General features: G+C 38.3%; 1 protein-coding gene across 1 annotated transcript in view; it reads right to left on the bottom strand.

Annotated features, from left to right (window-relative positions):
* The window catches only part of ryr2a (ryanodine receptor 2a (cardiac)), a 509,073-nt gene that overhangs the window by 445,482 nt on the left and 42,564 nt on the right, over positions 1-21,027 (bottom strand). The window contains exons 2-8 of the mRNA XM_037973568.1: positions 20,675-20,794; positions 19,580-19,684; positions 15,233-15,307; positions 14,640-14,718; positions 7,929-8,041; positions 2,795-2,894; positions 1,452-1,548 (exon numbers count right to left, since the gene is read on the bottom strand). Of these exons, the coding sequence (XP_037829496.1) occupies positions 1,452-1,548; positions 2,795-2,894; positions 7,929-8,041; positions 14,640-14,718; positions 15,233-15,307; positions 19,580-19,684; positions 20,675-20,794 (689 nt within the window). The remainder of the gene's footprint in view (positions 1-1,451; positions 1,549-2,794; positions 2,895-7,928; positions 8,042-14,639; positions 14,719-15,232; positions 15,308-19,579; positions 19,685-20,674; positions 20,795-21,027) is intronic.

Genomic DNA, 21,027 nt, shown 5'->3' with positions numbered 1-21,027 from the left:
AGCTATTTTCCAAGGAAAAACAAGAATGAAATTTGAAAAAAGAAAATAAATCTTAACGAGAGGTACAGAGCTACTCCAACGTGCTGCCACTCTGAGTCTGCGCAATTCTAGAAACATTTGGGCCTACCACTGAGAGCTCACAAATACACATCCACACTCCTCCGCTGCATCCGGGATTGTCTACCATATTATTTTTTGTTATATTATTCAAAAACCAAAAGATTCAAAGTGGTCTGTCATATGTACAGAAAACACATTTCACTGTACATTAAATTACTACTTCAAATGCCTAACAAAAAATGTTAAACAACACAAGATTGTTTTCTTCCACTCAAATTTTCTATCACTGAAGGTCTCTTGCAACGCTGGGAACCAGGGAAGGGCACCAAGCATTTCTCATCGCTTTACAACAACTGAAGCGGTGTAAAAACTTTGAATCAGCCACCTCGCTTACGGTGTCTCATTATGACAGTAAATCTTTAAATGTCATCAGTCACGTGATCGGGAAAATTTGAAACAAGCCCCAACACAGTGTTTTGAACCAGTTTGCGCCTCAGGGCGCAAACCACAGGATTAAAAATGTGGTCCATCAGGGCTACATTTTTAATCCTGGTTGCTTCTTTGATTAATACTCTCTTGTCCAGTCCATGAGTTTTGGTGGACAAACTTCTCTTGCTAGGTTTGCTATGGTGACATCATATTTCTATTTTGTAATAATGGATTTATTTGAGTTCTGTTGAATGTTCATGGTTTGGGATATTTTTTATAACCCAACCCTGATCTGTACTTATCCACAACTTTGTCTCTGACATGTGTGGAGAGTTCCTTGGTCTTCATGATGTTCCTTGCTTGGTGATAGCCTTTACTACTCAGAGACACAAATTTATTGGGCTGTCAGAGCATATGTATATATACTGAGAACATTTAGCACCTAGATTGCCCACAAATGCATCTTATGTAATCAATTATGTGGCTTCTGAAGGTAATGGTTCTGACTTCATATCAAAGGGGCTGAATACATATGCATGCAGCATTCCTCAGTTTTATAAATTTTTAGAATAATTTGAAACAGGTTTTTTTTTCCTTATTTAAATTCATTAATCTGGAGTATTTTGTGTAGTTTCATTACTTATACTCAAGTTCAAACTCCATTTATGTTTCATGTTGTAAGGCAACAAAAATAAAGATTACCAAGTGGTTGGGATAAATACTTTTGCCACCTACTGTACATAATAGGTACTGGCTGCAAGACCAAAGTGAAACGAGAATAATGAGAGAAACAGCAACTATAATTTATTCTTGAAATTTGATGAAAGCAACATTTCATAGCCAAGGAAAATGAGTTACCTGTTAAATGTAAATAAAAAAATCAATTTAAATCACAGAAATAACACAGGGTTAGTCTGAAGTAAAAATCTATTACCTATTTTTTAATTATTTGTACACAATACCTTCTCTGTTCATCCCTATGCTGCCCAGATGGAACAGTTAGACACTCATCCATATGACCGTGAAGGAGGCGCATGACGTCCCCTCCTATCAGGAACCCTGGAGACAAGAAAGCAAAAAGAAGAGAAGACCTAATAAATCACAAGAGAAAAAATAATAATTTCAGGAGATGAAGCAAAGGATAAAATTGTAGAAAATAGGTAAGGTAGAAAAGTACGATGGAATAGATGACAGAATTAAATGTGCTTTTCCAAAGAAGAGAACAAAAAAGTAGAAGAACTGAAACATTGGGTATGTTTTCTACATGCTGCTATTTTAAATATTTAAATTAAATTAAAGGCACTAATGTGGAACAATAGAATGAGACTTCAAGTGCAGCAGAGCAACTGTGGTGCTATGACATGAACAGGGACTTTTGAAATCAATATATTTAGATGTAAAAGGCCTAGCAATATGAACAATGGAGTTGTAATTTATAAGACAGAGATAAGTCCTGTCCTAAGTAATTTATATTTTACATAAGAGTGAAAAAAAAAGACCTAAAACTAAAAAGGCACTAGAACATTTCCGAATACACTGTGAAGGGTGGTAATACAGCTGCTGCCCAACATTCCAACATAACTTTGTGATAATCTAAGTTTAGAAAAAATTCCTACATTTTGATCCTTTCCATGTGTATTTGTGCAATTATTGCTGTCATTAACTTGTGTTTTTCTTCCCATAGAAACTAAACCTTGATGAATCCTTCTGTGTTTGTTTGTGTCTTTGTTCTGTTCTCTCAAACCTACAACCAGTCGAGGCAGATGGCCACTTGTCCTGAGCCTGGTTCTACTGGAGGTTATTTCACTGTCACCAGTGTGCTGCTCAGGGATTGCAACAGAGTGAAGATTTGACGCAATCTGCTGGTTTTCGTAGATCAATACTTTTAGTAATTGGCATTTCATAATGTACTGTATGTTAATGTATTGTAGTATATTAGGAATGAAATTACTGGAATTGGATTTCAAGTTGGATCTAAATTGGATTCATGATATGAAGTCTTTTTTTGTTTTTTTTTTGATGATTTGGTTTTGGTATACTGGCCTGGGCTAACTTTTGCTGTGGATTGATGCTATATAAATAAACTCATCTAAATTAAATTGATTTGAAATGTGAGGTTATTTGTCCATCAGTCTGGGCAAGACAGACAGAAAACAAAATTAGGGTAAATAACCCTATGTGTATTGTAAAAAAAAACAAAAAAAAACATTGTAAATCACTAAAAATATATATATCAGCAAAACAAAATTAAAAGATGAAGGGAACAAAAAGACAGAGAGAAACAAAAAGCTTTACAGAGGTGTACCTTGTGCTACTTCACTGCCTGAACAAATGGGTGCCACACTCCACAGTGTCTGCTGGAAGGCTGCATCTACATGGAGACAGCTACTGCCATAGGACAGGTGCTTCAGGAAAAAAGACCAAAGAGTCACATTTTACAAAAAAGATACTGTACACCAAGTGATATTCACAACAAAGAACAAGGTTCTTCATTATAAGTCATTGTCTATTTACTATACTGGTCCTCTGTTGCAGTTTATCACTGCCCACAACTGAAAAGCGAAGGCAGACAATGTTTTGTGTCTGTCTATCAAAATATTTCATAAACCAGTGGACATAATTTAATGAACTTTGTAGAAAGTAATCAATATATGTACATCTACAACTGATTAACCTTTAGAGTCAACCTGATTCAAGATGGCTGCCACAGCCAATTGACCTTAAGAAACACAAAAATGGCTATTACTGAGTCAATTTTATAAATATTGACCTAAAATTTAATACTGATCCCAAACACATACCGTGAGCACTAACAGATTGTGCAAGAACTTTGTTTAAAATTTTGACATTAACTATTTGGAGTCAACTCTGTCTGTTAGCGAACTTTTTCATAAATCACTCTACAAATTTTAATAAATCTTTAAGGAAATAATTATTGGATGTACATCTATAACTGACTAACATTTGAAGTTAATCCAGCTCAATATGGCCACCACAGCTAACCAACACAAAAACAGCTGTAGCTTTTGTCAAATTTACAGATACTGAGATAAAAATTTGTGGTAGTAGCTTAGACCCAACTTTAACACATACCCTGAGCATAACATCTTGCAATAATCTCATAAAATTCTGGATATTTTCAAGGTTTTACCAAAATACCCACAACTCTGAATTTCTCAACCTGAGATGATCTTAGTTTAAAACTCCAGTACGTTTTGAACTAACATCATATTCATGTTCAGCGTCTGATATACATTCCTTTAAGAAATACTAGGACCTTATTTTTATTATTTAAGTCAGTGGTGCTGGCCTCAAGTTTAGTGCAGTTGACTGAAAACTTTGTGCCTCCAAATCGAGGCCTTGTCTCCACAAAATAAACAATGAATAAATAAATGATAAAAATTTTTTAAACAGACTTAAATAAAACAACAAAAACAAGAAGATTTGGTTGGCCAACATACAGAACATTCCTTTTTAAAATGAGAAGGATAAAATAAAACCTATATTTCTCTACCCCATTCTCAGTTCTGTTGATCAATATAGTTAGGGGTCCAAGCCTGTGGAGGAATGGAAACATGGCTGCATTGCAGCTGCATTTCCATGCAGCATCCATAGAACCCTGTTGAAACTATTCTGTTTTTTTATGTTTAAGGGTCCAAGCCTACAAAGCCAAGGGAATGCAGCTATAAAGCAGCAGCCCTTCCATGCACCCAACGGAGCATGGAATCCAATTAAAACTGTTCCATTTTTTATGTAATTTTTTTTTCATTTGTAATTAAAACTCATACTGCAGCCTAAACAATAGAATGTCCATTTCTGTCAAAATGGGTTTTTTTTCTACATTGTGAGACTTGCAAAACCTGCTTTTGACTTTTTCCCAAAGCTCAATTGCCATGAAACTTACTACAGAAAATCTAGATACCAAGCTGAATATAAGCTGTAAAAGACTAGCAATATTTTTGTTTCAAAAACATACATGTTATGCCTGCACAAATAGTTTAGCAAACAAGCTAAAACACATATTTGGCCTCATCTGGAAAACTGATGAGATGAAATTTAAACTGCTCTTGGGGGAGTCAATTCTGCACTATATTTAAAAAAAATATTCAAATTTGGCTTATAGGATCTTGATGAAATTTGGTACAGACCTTCAGGACATGGCCTTGAGATCAGACCTAAAATGTAAAAATAGTTTTGTTCTACTTCTTTAATTTTAACTTTAATGATATATTTATTTAATGTATTTTTTTACAATCATTTTGTAATTCTTTTGTGATCCATGGTTTGTCCATGGATCACAAAAGATCCATGGTTTGTCCATGGTTTTAATCAAGCAAATAGGTATGAGTCTCCTATAGGATAATTACTGGATGGGCGATTATGTTTCAGCTGGCAAGTTATTTACCCCCAGCTGCTGCAATGAGTTGCTTCTCATTTCTTAAACAACAATGTCAAAAGACACATCCCGTGGCCATGGAAAAGATGTTAGTCTGTTTGAGAAGGGTCAAATTATTGGCATGCATTAAGCAGAGAAAATATCTAAAGAGATTGCAGAAACTACCAAAATTGGGTTAAGAACTGTCCAACACATTATTAAAAACTATAAGGACAGTGGGGACCCATCGTCTTTGAGGAAGAAAAAATCCTGAATGATTGTGATTAGTGATCATTTAAACGTTTGGTAAAATCAAATCGAAGAAAAACAATAGTAGAACTCCAGGCTACGTTTAATAGTGAAAGTAAGAGCATTTCCACATGCACAATGCGAAGGGAACTCAAGTGATTGGGACTGAACAGCTGCGTAGCCTTAATAAAATCACTAATCAGTGAGGCTAACTGGAAAAAAAGCTTCAATTTGCTAGGGGGCATAAAGATTGGACTCTGGAGCAATGGAAGAAGGTCTTGTGGTCTGATGAGTCCAGATTTACCCTGTTCCAGAGTGATGGGCGCATCAGGGTAAGAAGAAAGGCAGGTGAAGTGTTGCACCCATCATGCCTAGTGCCTACTGTACAAGCCTGTGGGGACAGTGCTACAATCTGGGGTTGCTGCAGTTGGTCAGGTCTAGATTCAGCAACAGTATGAGCTCAAAGAATGAGGTCAGCTGACTACCTGAATGAATATACTGAATGACCAGGTTATTCCATCAATATTTTTTTTTCTTCCCTGAAGGCAAAGGCATATTCCAAGATGACAATGCCAGGATTCATCGGGCTCAAACTGTGAAAGAATGGTTCAGGGAGCATGAGGCATCATTTTCACTCATGGATTGGCCACCACATAGTCCAGACCTTAACTCCACTGAGAATCTTTGGGATGTGCAGGAGAAGGCTTTGCACAGCGGTCAGACTCTATCATCATCGATGCAAGATCTTGGTGAAAAATTAATGCAACACTGGATGGAAATAAATCTTGTGACATTGCAGAAGCTTATTGAAACAATGCCACAGCAAATGTGTACCATAATCAAAGCAAAAGGCGGTCCAACAAAATATTGAAGTGTAACCTTTTTATTTGGTGGCAACTTTTTTTGGCCAGGCAGTGTAACATTCACCTCTTTACTACACTCCCTATTTTCCTGGACAGTTGGCCCTAAATACCTGAAGTCCTGCACCTTTGTGACCTTTGCTCCTTGTAGTCTCGCTGTTCCACCTGCCTCCCTCTCATTCACACACATGTACTCTGTCTTGCTTAAGCTGACTTTCTCTCTCTCTCCTGTTCTCACCACAGATCACAATATCATATATATTTTATTTTATCAGGTTTACTGTTATTTTGTGCTTCTGTAGTTTTGTTTTATCTGTCACTCCTACATCGCACCTCAGTGGTGAAGTGTCTTTATGTCCTCATACATGTCCTGGACCAGTCTAATATACTTCTCTGCAATCCCAGATATCTTCATACAGCACCACAGCTCCTCCCTTGACACCCTGTCATATGCTTTTTCTAAATCCACAAAAACACAATGTAGTTCTTTCTGAACCTCCCTGTACTTATCCATCAACATCCTCAAAGCAAAGATGGCATCTGTGGTGCTATTTCTTGGCATAAAACCATATTGTTGCTCACAAATAGTCACTTTTTGTCTCAGTCTAGCTTCCATATCTCTCTACCAGATCTTCATTGTGTGGTTTCTTCAACTTCATTCCCTTGTAGTTGCTACAACTCTGTACATCTCCCTTGTTGAAAATTGGCACCACCACATTTCTCCTCCTCATTCATTAGCTCCTCAAAGTACTCCTTTCATCTTCCCATCACACTCTCCTTGCCATTTCTGTCTTTAACAATCCTAACCTGCTGCACATCCTTTCCAGTCTGATCCCTCTGTGTTGCCAGTTGATACAAGTCCTTCTCTCCCTCTATAGTGTCCAGCCTCTTGTACTACTCATCATATACCTTGTTTTGCCTTTGCTACCTCCTCCTTTGCCCTATCTTGCATCTCCCAATATTCCTGTCTATTCTCTTCAGTCCTCTCACTGTCCCATTTCTTCCTGGCTAACATCATCGTCTGGATAATTTCCTGCACTTCACTATTCCGCCACCAGGTTACCTTATCATCTTTTCTGTCCAGATGACACACCAAGTACCTTCCTACTTGTCTTTCTAATCACTGTTATTGTAGTAGCCAAGTAATCTTGAAGCTCTTTCTTACCACCCAGATCCTGTAACAGTTCCTTCTTTTAACTCCTCACATCATTCTTCCTTCCTCAACTTCCACCCTTTGGATCTCTTCTCTGCCCTTAATCTTATCCTCTTCTTCACCACCATTTGATGCTGTCTGGCCATGCGTTTCCCTGCCACAACCTTACAGTCCACAATCTCCTTTAGGTTACTTCTTCTACACAGAATGTAGTGTACCTGTGTTCTCTTGCCTCCACTCTTATAGGTCACCCTGTGCTCCTCCCTCTTTTGGAAATAGGTGTTGACTACAACCATTTCCATCTTCTTAGCGAAAACCACCACCATCTGTCCTTCCTGGTTCCTTTCCTTGACACCAAACCTTCCCATCACCTCCTCTGTTTCTTTTACCAACATGTCCATTCAGATCTTCTCCAATCACCACTCTCATGTCATTGACATCCTTCCAGAATTTCTCTTTCTCTTCTACATCACATCTGACCTGTAGACCACTTATCAATAAAATGTTTATTTATAAAATTATAGACTGCTTGTAAATTTTAGGAAAGAAAGAAAAAACAAATAAGCAGAAGGCTCTGCTTTCATTTTTGTCAATACATATGCATGATATTAATTGTAAATTTCTTTTGTTAAAATTTTTTCAATTATATTCTGTTTTGTTTTTAGTAAAACTTAAAATGACAGTGAAGCAAAAAAGTGAGTCAAAATAAATAGTGAAAAAACGAGGAATCCAAAGGAATAGGACAAGAAGACAAAAAAAAAAAAAATTTGAATGTTCCTACACACACACAGAAACAACTGACCAGATATCTTTCAGATGAGACGCTGACCAGGATGAGATCGTCTCCCACTCTGACCTTCTCTCCCTCTGAACGCTGCTTTGACGCTGGATGGATGGTCCACCAACATGCCTCGCCTACACACACAAACACAATAGGGCAGAGGATAAAAATGTGTTCATAAAACATGGACTTGAATTAGCATTATACTACATATCTCCTCTACAATGTTGGGAGCCTTGATTTATTTTATAGCTGTTTGATTTGTGTAATTGCATCACTTTTTACAGGAGCAAGCTAAGAAACATTTACATATAGATATATATTCTCCTTTAAAAGTATTGGAATGCTGAGGTCAATATGTTTCCTTTTGCTATAGAGTGAAAAACATTTGGGTTTAACATCAAACGATGAATTTGAGACAAGAGAGTAACATTTCAGTTTTTATTTCCATGTGTTTATATCTAGATTGGATACACGCCTACAATATACAGTAATATTATTTATAACAAAACACCAAACTTTTAGGGGAATAAAGTATTTGATCATGTTGTCAGGATCTTGGATAAATTGTCGAAGGAGAGGAGCAGCTCTGCGACAGACAAAATCAGGAGACTCAAGTAACGGTAAGTGACTTTATTCAGTGACTAGATTTAGGAATGACTGGAACCAGGATCTGGAAGAGAGAGACAACAGGTAAGTCTCTGGTCTGGGTGTTAGTTTACTTGTTAGGTTCAGAGGAAAGTTTTCTTACAGTGCGAAGGTGAGTCTCTGGCATGGAAGGTGACGAGATGGTAGGTATTTACAGATGAGGGTGTAAAGGTATCCGATTCCAGCCAGTAGCGTGACAGACAGGTCCTCCAGAGGCAGGTAAGCGGCTCTTACTTCTGTGGTCTTGGGTGATCTGATAAGTGATTCATTCCACAGGCATAGATGCTGCAGGTCAGACTGGCTCAGGTAAGCAATACCGGTACTTTCCTTCTCGGTGGTTCTTGACTTGGCTCAGACAGGTCTCCGGGAGGAACAGGTTGCGCTGAAGAGGCACACAGGCAAAACAACAGTCTTAGCAAAAACTTTAGAGATTTAACTTCTTTCACATTAAAAGGCCAAGAGAGTTTTACCGCAAGGCAAACAATGCTCCAGTGCTGGTCTGATCCACACCAAGGCCTTAAGGACCGGTCTGGTTGACGAAGCTGATCTGCTGCAGGTGAGGAGGGAGTGGCAACTCCCACACAGGAGAGAACTGGAACCGCCCACCAGGAAGTGATTTTCCAGATCACCATACATGTGACTGATAGGTGGTTCTTGTTGCTCAGGTGTGTCCTATTACAATGATTGTGTAAACAATAAAAATCGTTAGGTGTGCATTAGAATGGTTGTCTGTTTTGGTTGGCTCAATATGTCTCTGTGATGGATTTGCAACCTGTCCAGGGTGCACCCTGCCTTTAGCAATATGACCACTGAAGATAAGCACCAGCTCCTCTATGACCCTGTACAGAAAAGTGGGTAAAGAAAATGGATGGATGAATAAATAACGCTGAAAGTCTGTTCTCAGTTAACATTTGGGTTTTACCTGTGCAAGCCACATTTATAGTCTATAGCAGGGGTTGGCATCCCTGGTCCTCGAGTGCCACTATCCTGCATGTTTTACTTATTTCCCTGTTCCAACACACCTGATTTGAATCAATGGGTGATTAACAGGCTTCTGCAGAACATGAAGTGGTAATTTAACCACTGTATCAGGTGTGTTGGAGCAGGGAAACAAGTTCAACATGCAGGATAGTGGCACTCAAGTACCAGGGTTGTCTACCCCTGGTCTATAGAGATGGAATTAACATGAAAACCAGAGAGCTGTCTATGGTTGAAAAACAAGCAATTGAGAAGAAAGAGAAAAGGGAAAATCACCCAGAGTCATTGCAAAAACATTGGCCATCAACCATTTGGAAATGTCCTGAAGAAGAAAAAAAAACCCTGTTGCAGGAGGACCATCCTTGGCTCACTTCCAGTCCATTTACCCCAAGGGAGGGACAACTTAGACAATTTACCCTTTAAGGGTGACGCTACAAAAGAACTAAAGTTTAACTATTTATTCTAATACGGCAGATAATTAGTACAAAAATCAGTGTTGGGACTTCTGTAGACAACATCTTAAGGATTAAGCCAGAAGCAGAAGCCCAGAACCAAGGAAGTGTCCACTCATAAAGATTCTAGGCTCCACCCATTCCAGAGGGCCAGAGCACTTCTCTCATGTGATGTCAGTAGTTTTCTATGTGTAGCCGAAGACGGCTTTAACTGTTTCAAGCAAGTGTTTCAGCGGGTGTAGTGTAACTTAATCTGTGTGCGTGCGGCAATAATAAACTATTCACGATATAGCAAGACCTTGATACAGCCGATAAAGACAGTTGAGCAAGTTGCTTTCCTCTATTTCTGTTTAGTACTTACCTTTATTTTAGGACATATCTAACACCCAACTGGTGTACTGTAAGTACCAGATGTCCAACGGGAAGACCAAGGAAAACATCAGCAGTTAGTGACAAAAACATTGTGTGAGATTGGAAGGAAAACCCCTAGAAAAACTGTGAGTGACATAAACAACAACCTACAGAGGGCAGGAGTGAAGGTATCACAATCTGTTAGCAGAATACTTCATCAACAAAAGTACAGAGTTACACCAGAAGATGAAAACCACTCATTAGTAAGACGAACAAGCATGGAGTTTGCCAAAAGGTACAAAAATTTAAAAATCTGGAACAGTGTTTTCTGGATTGATGAGATAAAGATGAGCCTTTGCCAAAGTGGAAAGATGGAAAGGGTAAAGAACATTCTACAGTCTACAGAAACTATTTTTCTGCCAATTTAAACAAAGATGAAACCAAACTGACAGGGAGATCCTTCATCATGCAGAAAGATAACGATCCAAAACATACTGCCAAAAAAAACAAAGGAACTCATCAGGGACAAGAAGTGGAAGGTTAAAGACTGGCTAAGTCCATCTCAAGACTTAAACCCTATAGACCTGCATTTTACCTAATAAAGAGGAGACTGAAATCTGCAATGGAGCATCAAGCCTGGTACACAGTCATTTTCATTCTAATCAATACCTTCAATTTTGAGAACAAAGCATATGTTGTGAGTCAGGCAAACAAAGACCTAACAAGCCTCTATTATGAGGACAGTGAGGGTAATCTTGCATGTAAGTTTAGCTTACACAACATCTCAGTTTAAAAGCTTGGAACTCCATACATTATGCTTATTGGTATTCATGAAGCTCCTTAGATGAAAAGCAAAACGTCTTCAACTACAGAATAGAAGTCCAGTTCTTTTTGTTTTCAAACCTTTTTTTAGAGCTTGAACCCTCAAAACAAACAACAACTGAAAGAGGCTGAACTGAAAGCCTGGAAAAGAATCATATTAGAAGAATGCAAAGGTTTGGTGATTTCAGTGGGTCACATGTTTGATGCAGTTATTGCAAGCAAAGGATTTGTAACTGGATATTTAGTATTATTCTCTTTAATGTATTTTCTCACCTACACATTTGGTTTTCCATTACAAATAATGCTCTCTTCTAAGTTGTGTATCAGATCCAGCTGTAAACATATAGAAACAAAAGCTGAAATGTTGCTCTTTTGAAAAAAATGGTCTGACTGTACCAATACCTTTAGAGGGGAGAGTATGAACAAAAAGGGTGGCATCATAAGTGAAGCCAGACTGGTTTCTTTTTAATATTGTTTGTTATGCAAAAATCTTCAAAACAATTCTTGCTAAAACATGTTGTTTTATAAAAGAGACACCAGTCTGGCTAGCCATTGGCCTGACTTCTGTGGGAGAACTTTTGCCTTTTTCAACATACTCAATTCTTTATGAGATTGTTCAGGTCTGTTGTTAAAAATGGGTCTTAGTTATCAGATTGCAATTGCATATTGCTAAATATGAGTCTGAATTGCCTCAGTGAGCAGTGACCTATTGAGGTGGGGGTCCAGACCACATATGTTTGGTAGTCTGAACACAATCTGCCCTAAGCCTAACAACAGAACCTCTTTCTGAACTGACATGGCCTCACACAAGCAGCAAAGCTACAGTTTGTCCCAGATGTGCTCAATCGGATTCAGGTCTGGGGAACGAGCGGGCCAGACCATAGCTTCAATGCCTTTATATTGCAGGAACTGCTAACCCACTCCAGCCACATGAGGGCTAGCATTGAGGAGGAACCCAGGGCCAACCGCACCAGCATATGGTCTCACAAGGGGTCTGAGGATCTCATCTCAGTACCTAATGGCAGTCATGCTACCTCTGCCAAGTACATGGAGGTGCTGTGCAGCCCTCCAAAGAAATCCCACCCCACACCATTACTGACCCACTGCCAAACAGGTAATGCTGAAGGATGTTGCAGGCAGCAGATCGCTCTCCACGGCGATTCCAGACTCTGTCACGTCTGTCACATGTGCTCAGTGTGAATCTGCTTTCATCTGTGAAGAGCACAGGGCGCCAGTGGCAAATTGGCCAATCCTGGTGTTCTCTGGCAAATGCCAAGTGTCCAGCACGGTGTTAGGCTGTGAGCACAACCCCCATCTGTGGACGTCGGGCCCCCATACCATCATCATGGAGTTGGTTTCTAACCGTTTGTGCAGACACGTTCACATTTGTGGCCTGCTGGAGGTCATTTTGCAGGGCTCTGGCAGTGCTCCTCCAGGGCGGCATTGGCTTAGGAGGTAGGGGTTTGTCTTGTGATCGGAGGGTTGCTGGTTCGAACCCCCGCTCCGGCTATCTCAGCCATTGTGTCACCTGCCTTGCCTACTGGTGGTGGTCAGAGGGCTCGGTGGCGCTGGTGTGATGGTAGCCTCACTTCTGGCAGCTGTGGCTACAATGTAGCTTACCACAATCAGTGTGTGAATGTGTAGTAAAGCAGCGTCATGTCGCAAAACAGAGGTTCTTTGCAAAATAGTTATTTTTTTCTTATTATTTATCACTTATATAAACTAAAGTATGCAAAGTGACAACACTAATACATTTGTCGTAGCCTACATTATGAAATATTTACATCAATCATTGATACAATTATGATAGAAACGACAGAGACGATAGAAACGATAGAGACGATAGAGACGATAGAAGAAAATATATCATGATAGACACTTTTCTATCATACCCACGATATGTATTGTTATATCGCCCAGCACTACTCCAAGCCAAGCGATCCGAAACCTGCAGGACAGTTCAGTGGTTCTGGCAGCTACAGCAGCTATCCAGGACTGTACTACTGTGGTCAGCGACTCTCCACCCGCCGGTGTCTCAGTGAGGGTTGGGAACGTTCCACCTGCCAGTGTCTCTGTGGGGGTCGACGACGGCGCTCCACCTTCCTGTGTCTCTGTGGGGGTCAACGACGGCGCTCCATCTTTCTGTGAATCTGTGGTGGTAGACAACGGCGCTCCACCTTCCCGTGTCTCTATGGGGGTCGATGGCGACGGTCCACCTTCCTGTGTCTCTATGGGGGTCGATGGCGACGGTCCACCTTCTTGTGTCTCTGTGGGGGTTAATGACGGGGCTCCACCTTCCTGTGCCTCCAGGGAGGTCGACGACGATGCCTCTCACCAAACTGCTCCAGAGGGGCTTGGAGTTGAGGCCTCTCACCAGGCCGCTCCAGAAGGGGTCAATGACGGCCTTGTCTTTAAACCTGGTTCTACACCTCAAGGGTTCCACGCTCTTGAACCTCCAGGGTCCCATTGATGTCCACCTCCAGGGTTTTCAGGCCCTCCAGATTACCTAGCCCTTATATCTCTGAGAGGGTCCACGAGGGCGCCTCTCTCTCGCCTGCCTCTTAGAGGGTCCTGGAGGACAACTCTTTCTCAATGTCAGCACCTAAGGTGGTACCCGGGCTGTCCACCTAAACTCTGGCCAAGCCCTGGCTGGTTTCCAGGCTGCCCGCCTAAATCATGGCCCCTGTTTAAGTGTACCCTGGGCCGGTCTTTTAAGTTTTTTGTATTGACCTCTTTTTGTTACCCAGGATTTTTGCCTGTTGCTTTTAGTTTGTCAATTATATTTTGTTTATTCACACTCTGTTTCTTTAAAACCGGTCCCTTTTCATTCATGCTTTGCTGGTTCAATCCTTTTCCTCTCCTCTACATTCGATCTTTGTTCCTGGTTGCTCATGTCTCTGTGTTTTTGTCCACACCAAATTTTTGCTCCTCGTTTTTTGTAGGAAGTTTTTTGTTATTTCATTTTGTTGCTGCCATGTGAGCTCTTTGTTTTCTGTTTTTCTTTTGTTAATGAATTAGTTTTATTTTAGCCGCCATGAGTATGCTCATTTGGTTCGCCACACTCAAACCTAGCACTTACAGTCAAATAACCTGAAACCAGTTTATAACGAATTTGTAATATCTCTTCAAAATGGCCAAACTATTCATTTAAGCTTTGCTTGAACATAATGTACTTTCTTAGTTCATTTTCCACATCTGTTTTCACTGGTAAATATATATATATGTGAAGCACATGAAAACATGTCAAGATTTCATGAGTGTCTGTGCCTATTTATGAAACAATACTTTCAGCCAACTTTTATTTTTTTACCAGGGTAAACAATTTTGCCCACATTTCTTCTAGAAAAAATTGGCTACACAAATAAAAAGAACAAAATATTTTGTACAAAATGTTTGTAATTTTGGCTTACAGAACACAATAAAATTAGCTGTAAATTGGTGGAAATGCTCCTTTCATTGCAATAGTCTATTTGACAGCTACCTGTGATGTCTTCCTGCAGTCCCACATCAAAAGCCAGTTTGTCTGTGGATGAACGGGAGGTAGAGAGGCAGCAGAGGTACTAAAAGGAAAGACACAAAGCCAACAACCTGTTTGAACAAGCAGAAAATTGTGACAAAAGACACTAAATGTCCTCACTAAAACCTAAACTGTGTGTGAAGTTAAAATACGAGAAATTACAACTGCAGTGAAAATGTGAAATGTGTGAATTCTGAGTGCTGAATGACTGCTGAAATTTATTGAAGACATTAAAACTAGATTGTTAGTTAAAATTATCTGTAAGAATGGAAAAAAAAGTTAAAAGTACAAAAGCAGTAGATAAAAGCTAAAACCAATATAACAGTATTTTAAAGCTAAAAATAAAGCAAGTATGCTAAAGTAAAAATCAGAGCACAACATTTTTAAAAAGATTTTAAGAGTTCTCCATTCATTTATATGGAAAAAATGTAAATAAAGGTAAATATCTAAAATAGGAAACCAGAGTACCCGGAGTAAATCCACACATGTATGGGTAGAACATGCAAACTCTTTTTTTTGTTTTGTTTTTTAGTTGTGTAACTGTGGGTTCCACTAACCATTCCACTGTAGGAGTGTCGCAGTAAAACAGCATGCCCATACAGCAGGGTGCGATGTCCACTACCCTGAGCTGTCTGAGAAAGACAGTGAGAAAGAGAGAAATACAAAGAGAAACAAGCAATTAGAAAATCATTGGTATTTTGGTAACTGTTATTAGTTAGTCAAAACCCTTAATTTTCTGTCTTAGAAGTAACACAATCTGTATTATCAGGTTTTGAAAAGTACATTTGCGGTAAGATTTCAGTGTCTAATTTTAAACGTTACAGCTTTCCATCCACCTGACACTAATGTGCTTTGCTATTGCCAAAGTTGAAGGGGCAATAATTTTTTTTGTTTGTGTGTGTGTGTGCATGTGTGTGTTCGTTTTATCACATTAACAAAGGAACAGATTTCAAGAAACTTGCTGAACGTAATGAATGTATGTGCAGCTACGTTTTTTTTATCTTTTGGAGTCAGCTCCATTCAAGATGGCCACCACAGTAAAGTGACCTTAGCAAAGACAAGAATGGCATCAACCTTACAGATACTGAGCTAAAATCTGGCGCATTAGTAGCTAAGACTTATTCCTAATTTATACTTTGAGAGTTAACTGATCACATGAGATCTGTTTATCAAACTTGACCTCTAACTGTTGGAGTCAACTTTGTCAGGGAAAATATTTTTAAAACCATAGGACAAATTTTAATGAATCTTTCAGAAAAACAATATATTGATATTCACAATAACATAATTGAGATGGCCACACATGAAGCCACATAGTCGGTAACTCCATGCACCAACATTTTTTAGTTTGAGTTTTTATATACATATCACACCCACTGCAGCACAAAGATATAGTTTTTTGTTTATACTTTTATTTGTTTGATAATGTTGAAATACATTATTTCTAATTGTAGCGCACACATTTAGTTAGTTTTTGTATACTATGTAATTCCGTTAAACTGAATGTGTTTTGTTTCCTGTTTTGCCGGTGCTGTGGGGGAGTTCTTTGAACTGGGTTGAATTAACATTATTATTATTCCGCATTTTTCAGACAGACTAGTGAAAAAAGAAAAATAAATTAAAAATGACTTTAAAAGGATTGTGAACAATAAGAACAGTGAAAGCTTTATAGAAGTAAAACAAGTACAGAGATCAAGTGAACACATTACTTTTTTTTATAGACAGAAAATTATTGAGCTGACCTTTAAACACTAAAACCTTGGTCAATGTCTAATAAACAGACTTTTTTTAAGATGAGGAGTGTAATCTGGTAACAGGTTTCTGCCTGATGGTGAAGGAACTGTTAACTAAGAGTTTGAGGATTTAAAAAAAGTCAAAGTTAAAATCTCTTTATTTTTCTCCCTTGGGAGAAATTAGCTTTGGACAGAACGGTTACACTGCACAGACACATAACATCAGAAGGTTAATAAATACAGAAATAACTAATAAAATCATTAAAAACCTGCTGCAACACATGATCCAACCTCTGAATACCTTATTGAAGAACTAAACTAATTACTCAGGAATTACTTATCACATTCATAGTATAATTAGTTATCCTATTCATAGTATACTATGAATTCAGTAACTTTTAAAGCATGTTTTAAACTAGAAGAGGTTCTTTTTCTTCCTCTGCAGAGTTTCTATCTTTCCTTCATTTTGATCTAATTCAGTTTGCTGACTGAAGGACATCTCATTAGTGGTCAGGCTGCACAGCTGGGAACATTTGGTGATTGTTGAGTTATCACTTTAAGACCACTCAGCCTGGTGATCCGTCAACAGATTTTAACCACCTGTTAATTGAAAATAAACAGATTTTAGATGAGATTAAAGTCACTGTTGATTTCCTGATACCTTCTAAGTTTTATCATCTGCATATTTAAAAATGGATTTATATAGAACTTTAAATACAATAATGAAAAAAACTTGTAAAAAGTTTATTTCACTTTGAAAAGTTCCTAATACAATAATAAAGAGAGTTGAGTAACATAGTCTACAGGGTCATTTGAATGTGTTTTGTGTAAAATAAGGGATCACAATATTTTTATACTAAATAGATATGTAATGTAATAAACAAAACTCCCCCATCTTCCGTCCGATCTCACCCCTAACCCAGCCGAATGAAAAAACAGCCCCTCCTCTCCAATCTGACGGAGGCTCAACGTTATCTGTCAAGCGACCAAAAATCTACAGTAAAAAGAAGAAAGAGGAGCAAAAATTAAAGTAAGTTCGGCGGCGCCAAAAAAAAAAAAATGCGAGCGCGGGAGTGAGTTATAAGTTTTGTGATATTTATCGTGTTTGGATTTTATAGTTAGGGTGTAGTGTGGTGTGTTTAGTGTTAAAATTATTCAGTTTTATTGTGTTTGAGTCAAAACAATTAGGCGATTTTTGAACGTGGAGCTCCAGCTTCTGTTGGAGGTTCAGACCCAGAGATGATGGAAGGAGAAGCTCAGAGGCAGAGATGGAGATAAAATATTAATAATAATAATAATAATAATAATAATAATAATAATAATAATAATAATAATAATAATAAAGAGTCTGGGACAGACAGAGAGGACTTTGTTGATGAACTAGGTTATTCATTATTTTTTAGAGAAGGATTACTGGAATCAGAACATGTTTTGTCTGTCTCCCTTCCAGCCAAAATGATAACAAGAGACAGATTCAGATTCATATTTTGGAAGCATATTTTGAGCATGCATCAGGATATATTTTATAACATTTACCTGAATGATCCTGCATGAACAGGACATAGAAAATGACCAAAACTGTGCCCCTCTGCCTCGTTTTGGACAAAAACTGTTTATATGAGTAGCCCAAAGGATTTATGGCAATTTTTAGAACTCCTGATTGTTTTGTCTAAAAAACGCCTAAGAAATTGTCAGCATTTTAATGGAGAAAGTGTATATAACTTTGTTGTTTGCTCAATTTGTTCATGTTTTTATGAATATTACTGATTATATTTGCATTCTAAGTTATAAAAACATTTTATTAAGTATGTTTGTGGTTATTAATATTAGTAAAAAAATAAAGACATTTCCACTCGGATTTTATGTTTTTGTGTGATTTTAGGTCTGTTGTGTTAATACATTAGGCCAAAAGTAAAATATTACTTGAAATTCACACTTGGGAGGTTGTGCTGAAAAAAATGACTCCAAACATGACAGGTTAAACCCCTTTAAGGGTGAAATATGAAGGAAATTTAAAATTGTCCAAAAAACATCCAGTTTCACCCTAGACCCCAGAGAGAAGGGTAATGTTAGAGAAGTTTACCCTTTATGGGTTTCTGTCTTGGATTTAACAAATACGATAGTCAATTTGAAACCCTGACAATTGCATATTTATTTTCAGGATCGGGATCTTCCTGTTAACAGGATTTCCTATTTTTCGGACTTCCTTTTCTTACTTATGCATACCCTTAAGTTGCCTTTTGGGACATACATGAACACATTTGTACATATCATACTTCCATGCAAAGAGGAGTTTATTACAGTTTCTTAAAATCAACAATAATGATAATAATAATATAAAAGCAAACAGAGCTCTGGTATCTGAATAGTATCGGTATTGGCAGATATCCAAATTCGGGTATCGGGATCGGATCGGTAGTGAAAGAAAACTTTAATCAATGCTTTCCAAGTTTGTATGTCCTGGCTCAAAATATTCTTGGATAGCGGCAGCTACAGCTGGGTCACTGGTAACATGCATGTTTTTAAAAATGCACTACAGGCAGAATAACTTCTGTTTCAAAAGCCAAACAATACCATCATCCAATAAGCGATGTCTAGGGTTTCCCACTGGTACCTACCTCTTCTGGTAGGTTAATGTTGTTGTGTTTTTGGTATGTATAGGATGCTTCCTATTCATTCATATGGCAGCCACCTATTGTTCTCCACTAGTGCTGGGCAATATGGGAAAAATCCTATATCACGATATGGATAATTTTATATCACGATAACGATATATATCACGATATACCCCAATTACGTACGTTGTCAGTTATTCTCTGAAAAATCACACATCCCGAGACCGAGCCGATCGTATAGATATAACTTTTGTATTGATGTGTCACTCTGGCCGCAATAAAGTTGACAGAAGAATAAAAACTGTATAAAAATATAGAGACACTTTTAGAGGTGGATAACAATAGGTGGCTGCCATTGGAATGTATAGGATGCACTTCCGCAATGCACTTCAGTGCATCCTATACATTCCATATGGCAGTTCCCAATAAAATGATGAATATGCAAAATGACCCTGGTTGCTTTTACCTTTCTGTTACCTTCTTCTTTATGTTTTAAATATGAGGAGAACCTTACAATTTTTTCACTTTTCCAACCCTGCAATATGTTCAGACTCACCCCTTCAGACTTTTCTTCTGTATTGGCCAGCATCTCTTGAAGAGCTCGTACTGATAGCGACTGCTCCAGCACAAAAGTGCATATGGATAGATCTGGAGGCACATTCTGTAACAAAAACAACACAGCCTGGATGAATTATTTATGTTAGTTGAAAAGAGCTGTGCTCCTAGGGTGCAACTTCTGTACACTAGGTGGCAACCTTTTTACACTTAGCATGCAACTTTTGTATGTTAGGGGCAACATAGATCCACTAGGATGCAACTTCTCTTCTCTAGGAGGCAACTTCTATACTCTTGAGGCAACTTCTGTACACTAGGGGAGCAACTTTTTTACAGTTGGAGGTAACTTCTGTACTCTCGGGGGGTAACCTCTGTATGCTATTTTTATTTAACTGCAGAATAAGTCTCTGGGGGACTACTGTATATAGGAGATGAAAACTTTCAGATAAAATTTCAACCACCATTACAAAAGGCAGACTCAATGCATAGTACACTATATAGTAAATGAGTGTGCAATTTGAACAGAGCCACAAATTCCATGTTTATATTCTGTTAAACTTGATTTGCTTTAATTCAGCAGCTCCTGCTGCTCCAGAAAAAGGGTAAGTTTCCAGCATCAGTTGCCACAGTAACAGGCACAAAGTTCAAGCTTTGTGATGCTGAAAGTCCTTAACAGAACCTGAAGTTACCTTAATAAGCCACTAATCCTGCTTCATAGTGCAGGGTACTGGTGTGAGTGGGGAAGCAAAATTCAAGCCTATCAGAAACAAAGTTTCAGACTGAGGGACACAAAAACACAAAATTACAGGTAAAAATATTTAACTAAACTAAAAGGAGCACACAAAACCAAACATTAAATAAATACACATGAAAAAGGTTGTGTGGGTCTGAAATTTTTAGATAAAAGTGTGACCTGCTTTCATATAGCATATCTTTGAGATAATTTGTCCCCTGTTCATTTTAACTGCAACACACTCTCTGACTGTTTATGCATCTTATTTCTGTTCATTTGTTCTGTTTTCAATTATTATTATTTATGTTATTGCATAAAGTTATCAGTGGGACACACAGAAGTGTTCCAAAGATTGTACTGTACCTTGGAGTTAGAAATGGACTCTAGGAAGCAGAGTCTGTTCCCAAAGCCTTCAGCGGCAAGACAGAGTTTCTGCTGTTCTTTTTGGATTGTAGCCGAGCACTGCAGGACCACTTCATCATTCTAAACACACAGAAACACAGTTAGGAGTAAGAACTTTCATTTAAAGAGCAAAGTGATTACAAAATAATCTTTACACAATTGAATCTCAATAACATCAATATCATATATCTGTCGACAAAGTGAAATTTAACTCGGTGGATTTTATGAAAAAACGAATTTTGACCAAAAATTTTTAAGCGTCTGCTATGAACCGAAAGTTCCAATCGCGCGCTCGGTAACTCTTGGAAATCGTC

The sequence above is a fragment of the Kryptolebias marmoratus genome, linkage group LG2 (assembly GCF_001649575.2).
Source record: "Kryptolebias marmoratus isolate JLee-2015 linkage group LG2, ASM164957v2, whole genome shotgun sequence".
NCBI lineage: Eukaryota > Metazoa > Chordata > Actinopteri > Cyprinodontiformes > Rivulidae > Kryptolebias > Kryptolebias marmoratus.
The sequence above is the reverse complement of the archived record's forward strand: the minus strand, read 5'-3'. Positions and strand labels throughout refer to the sequence as shown.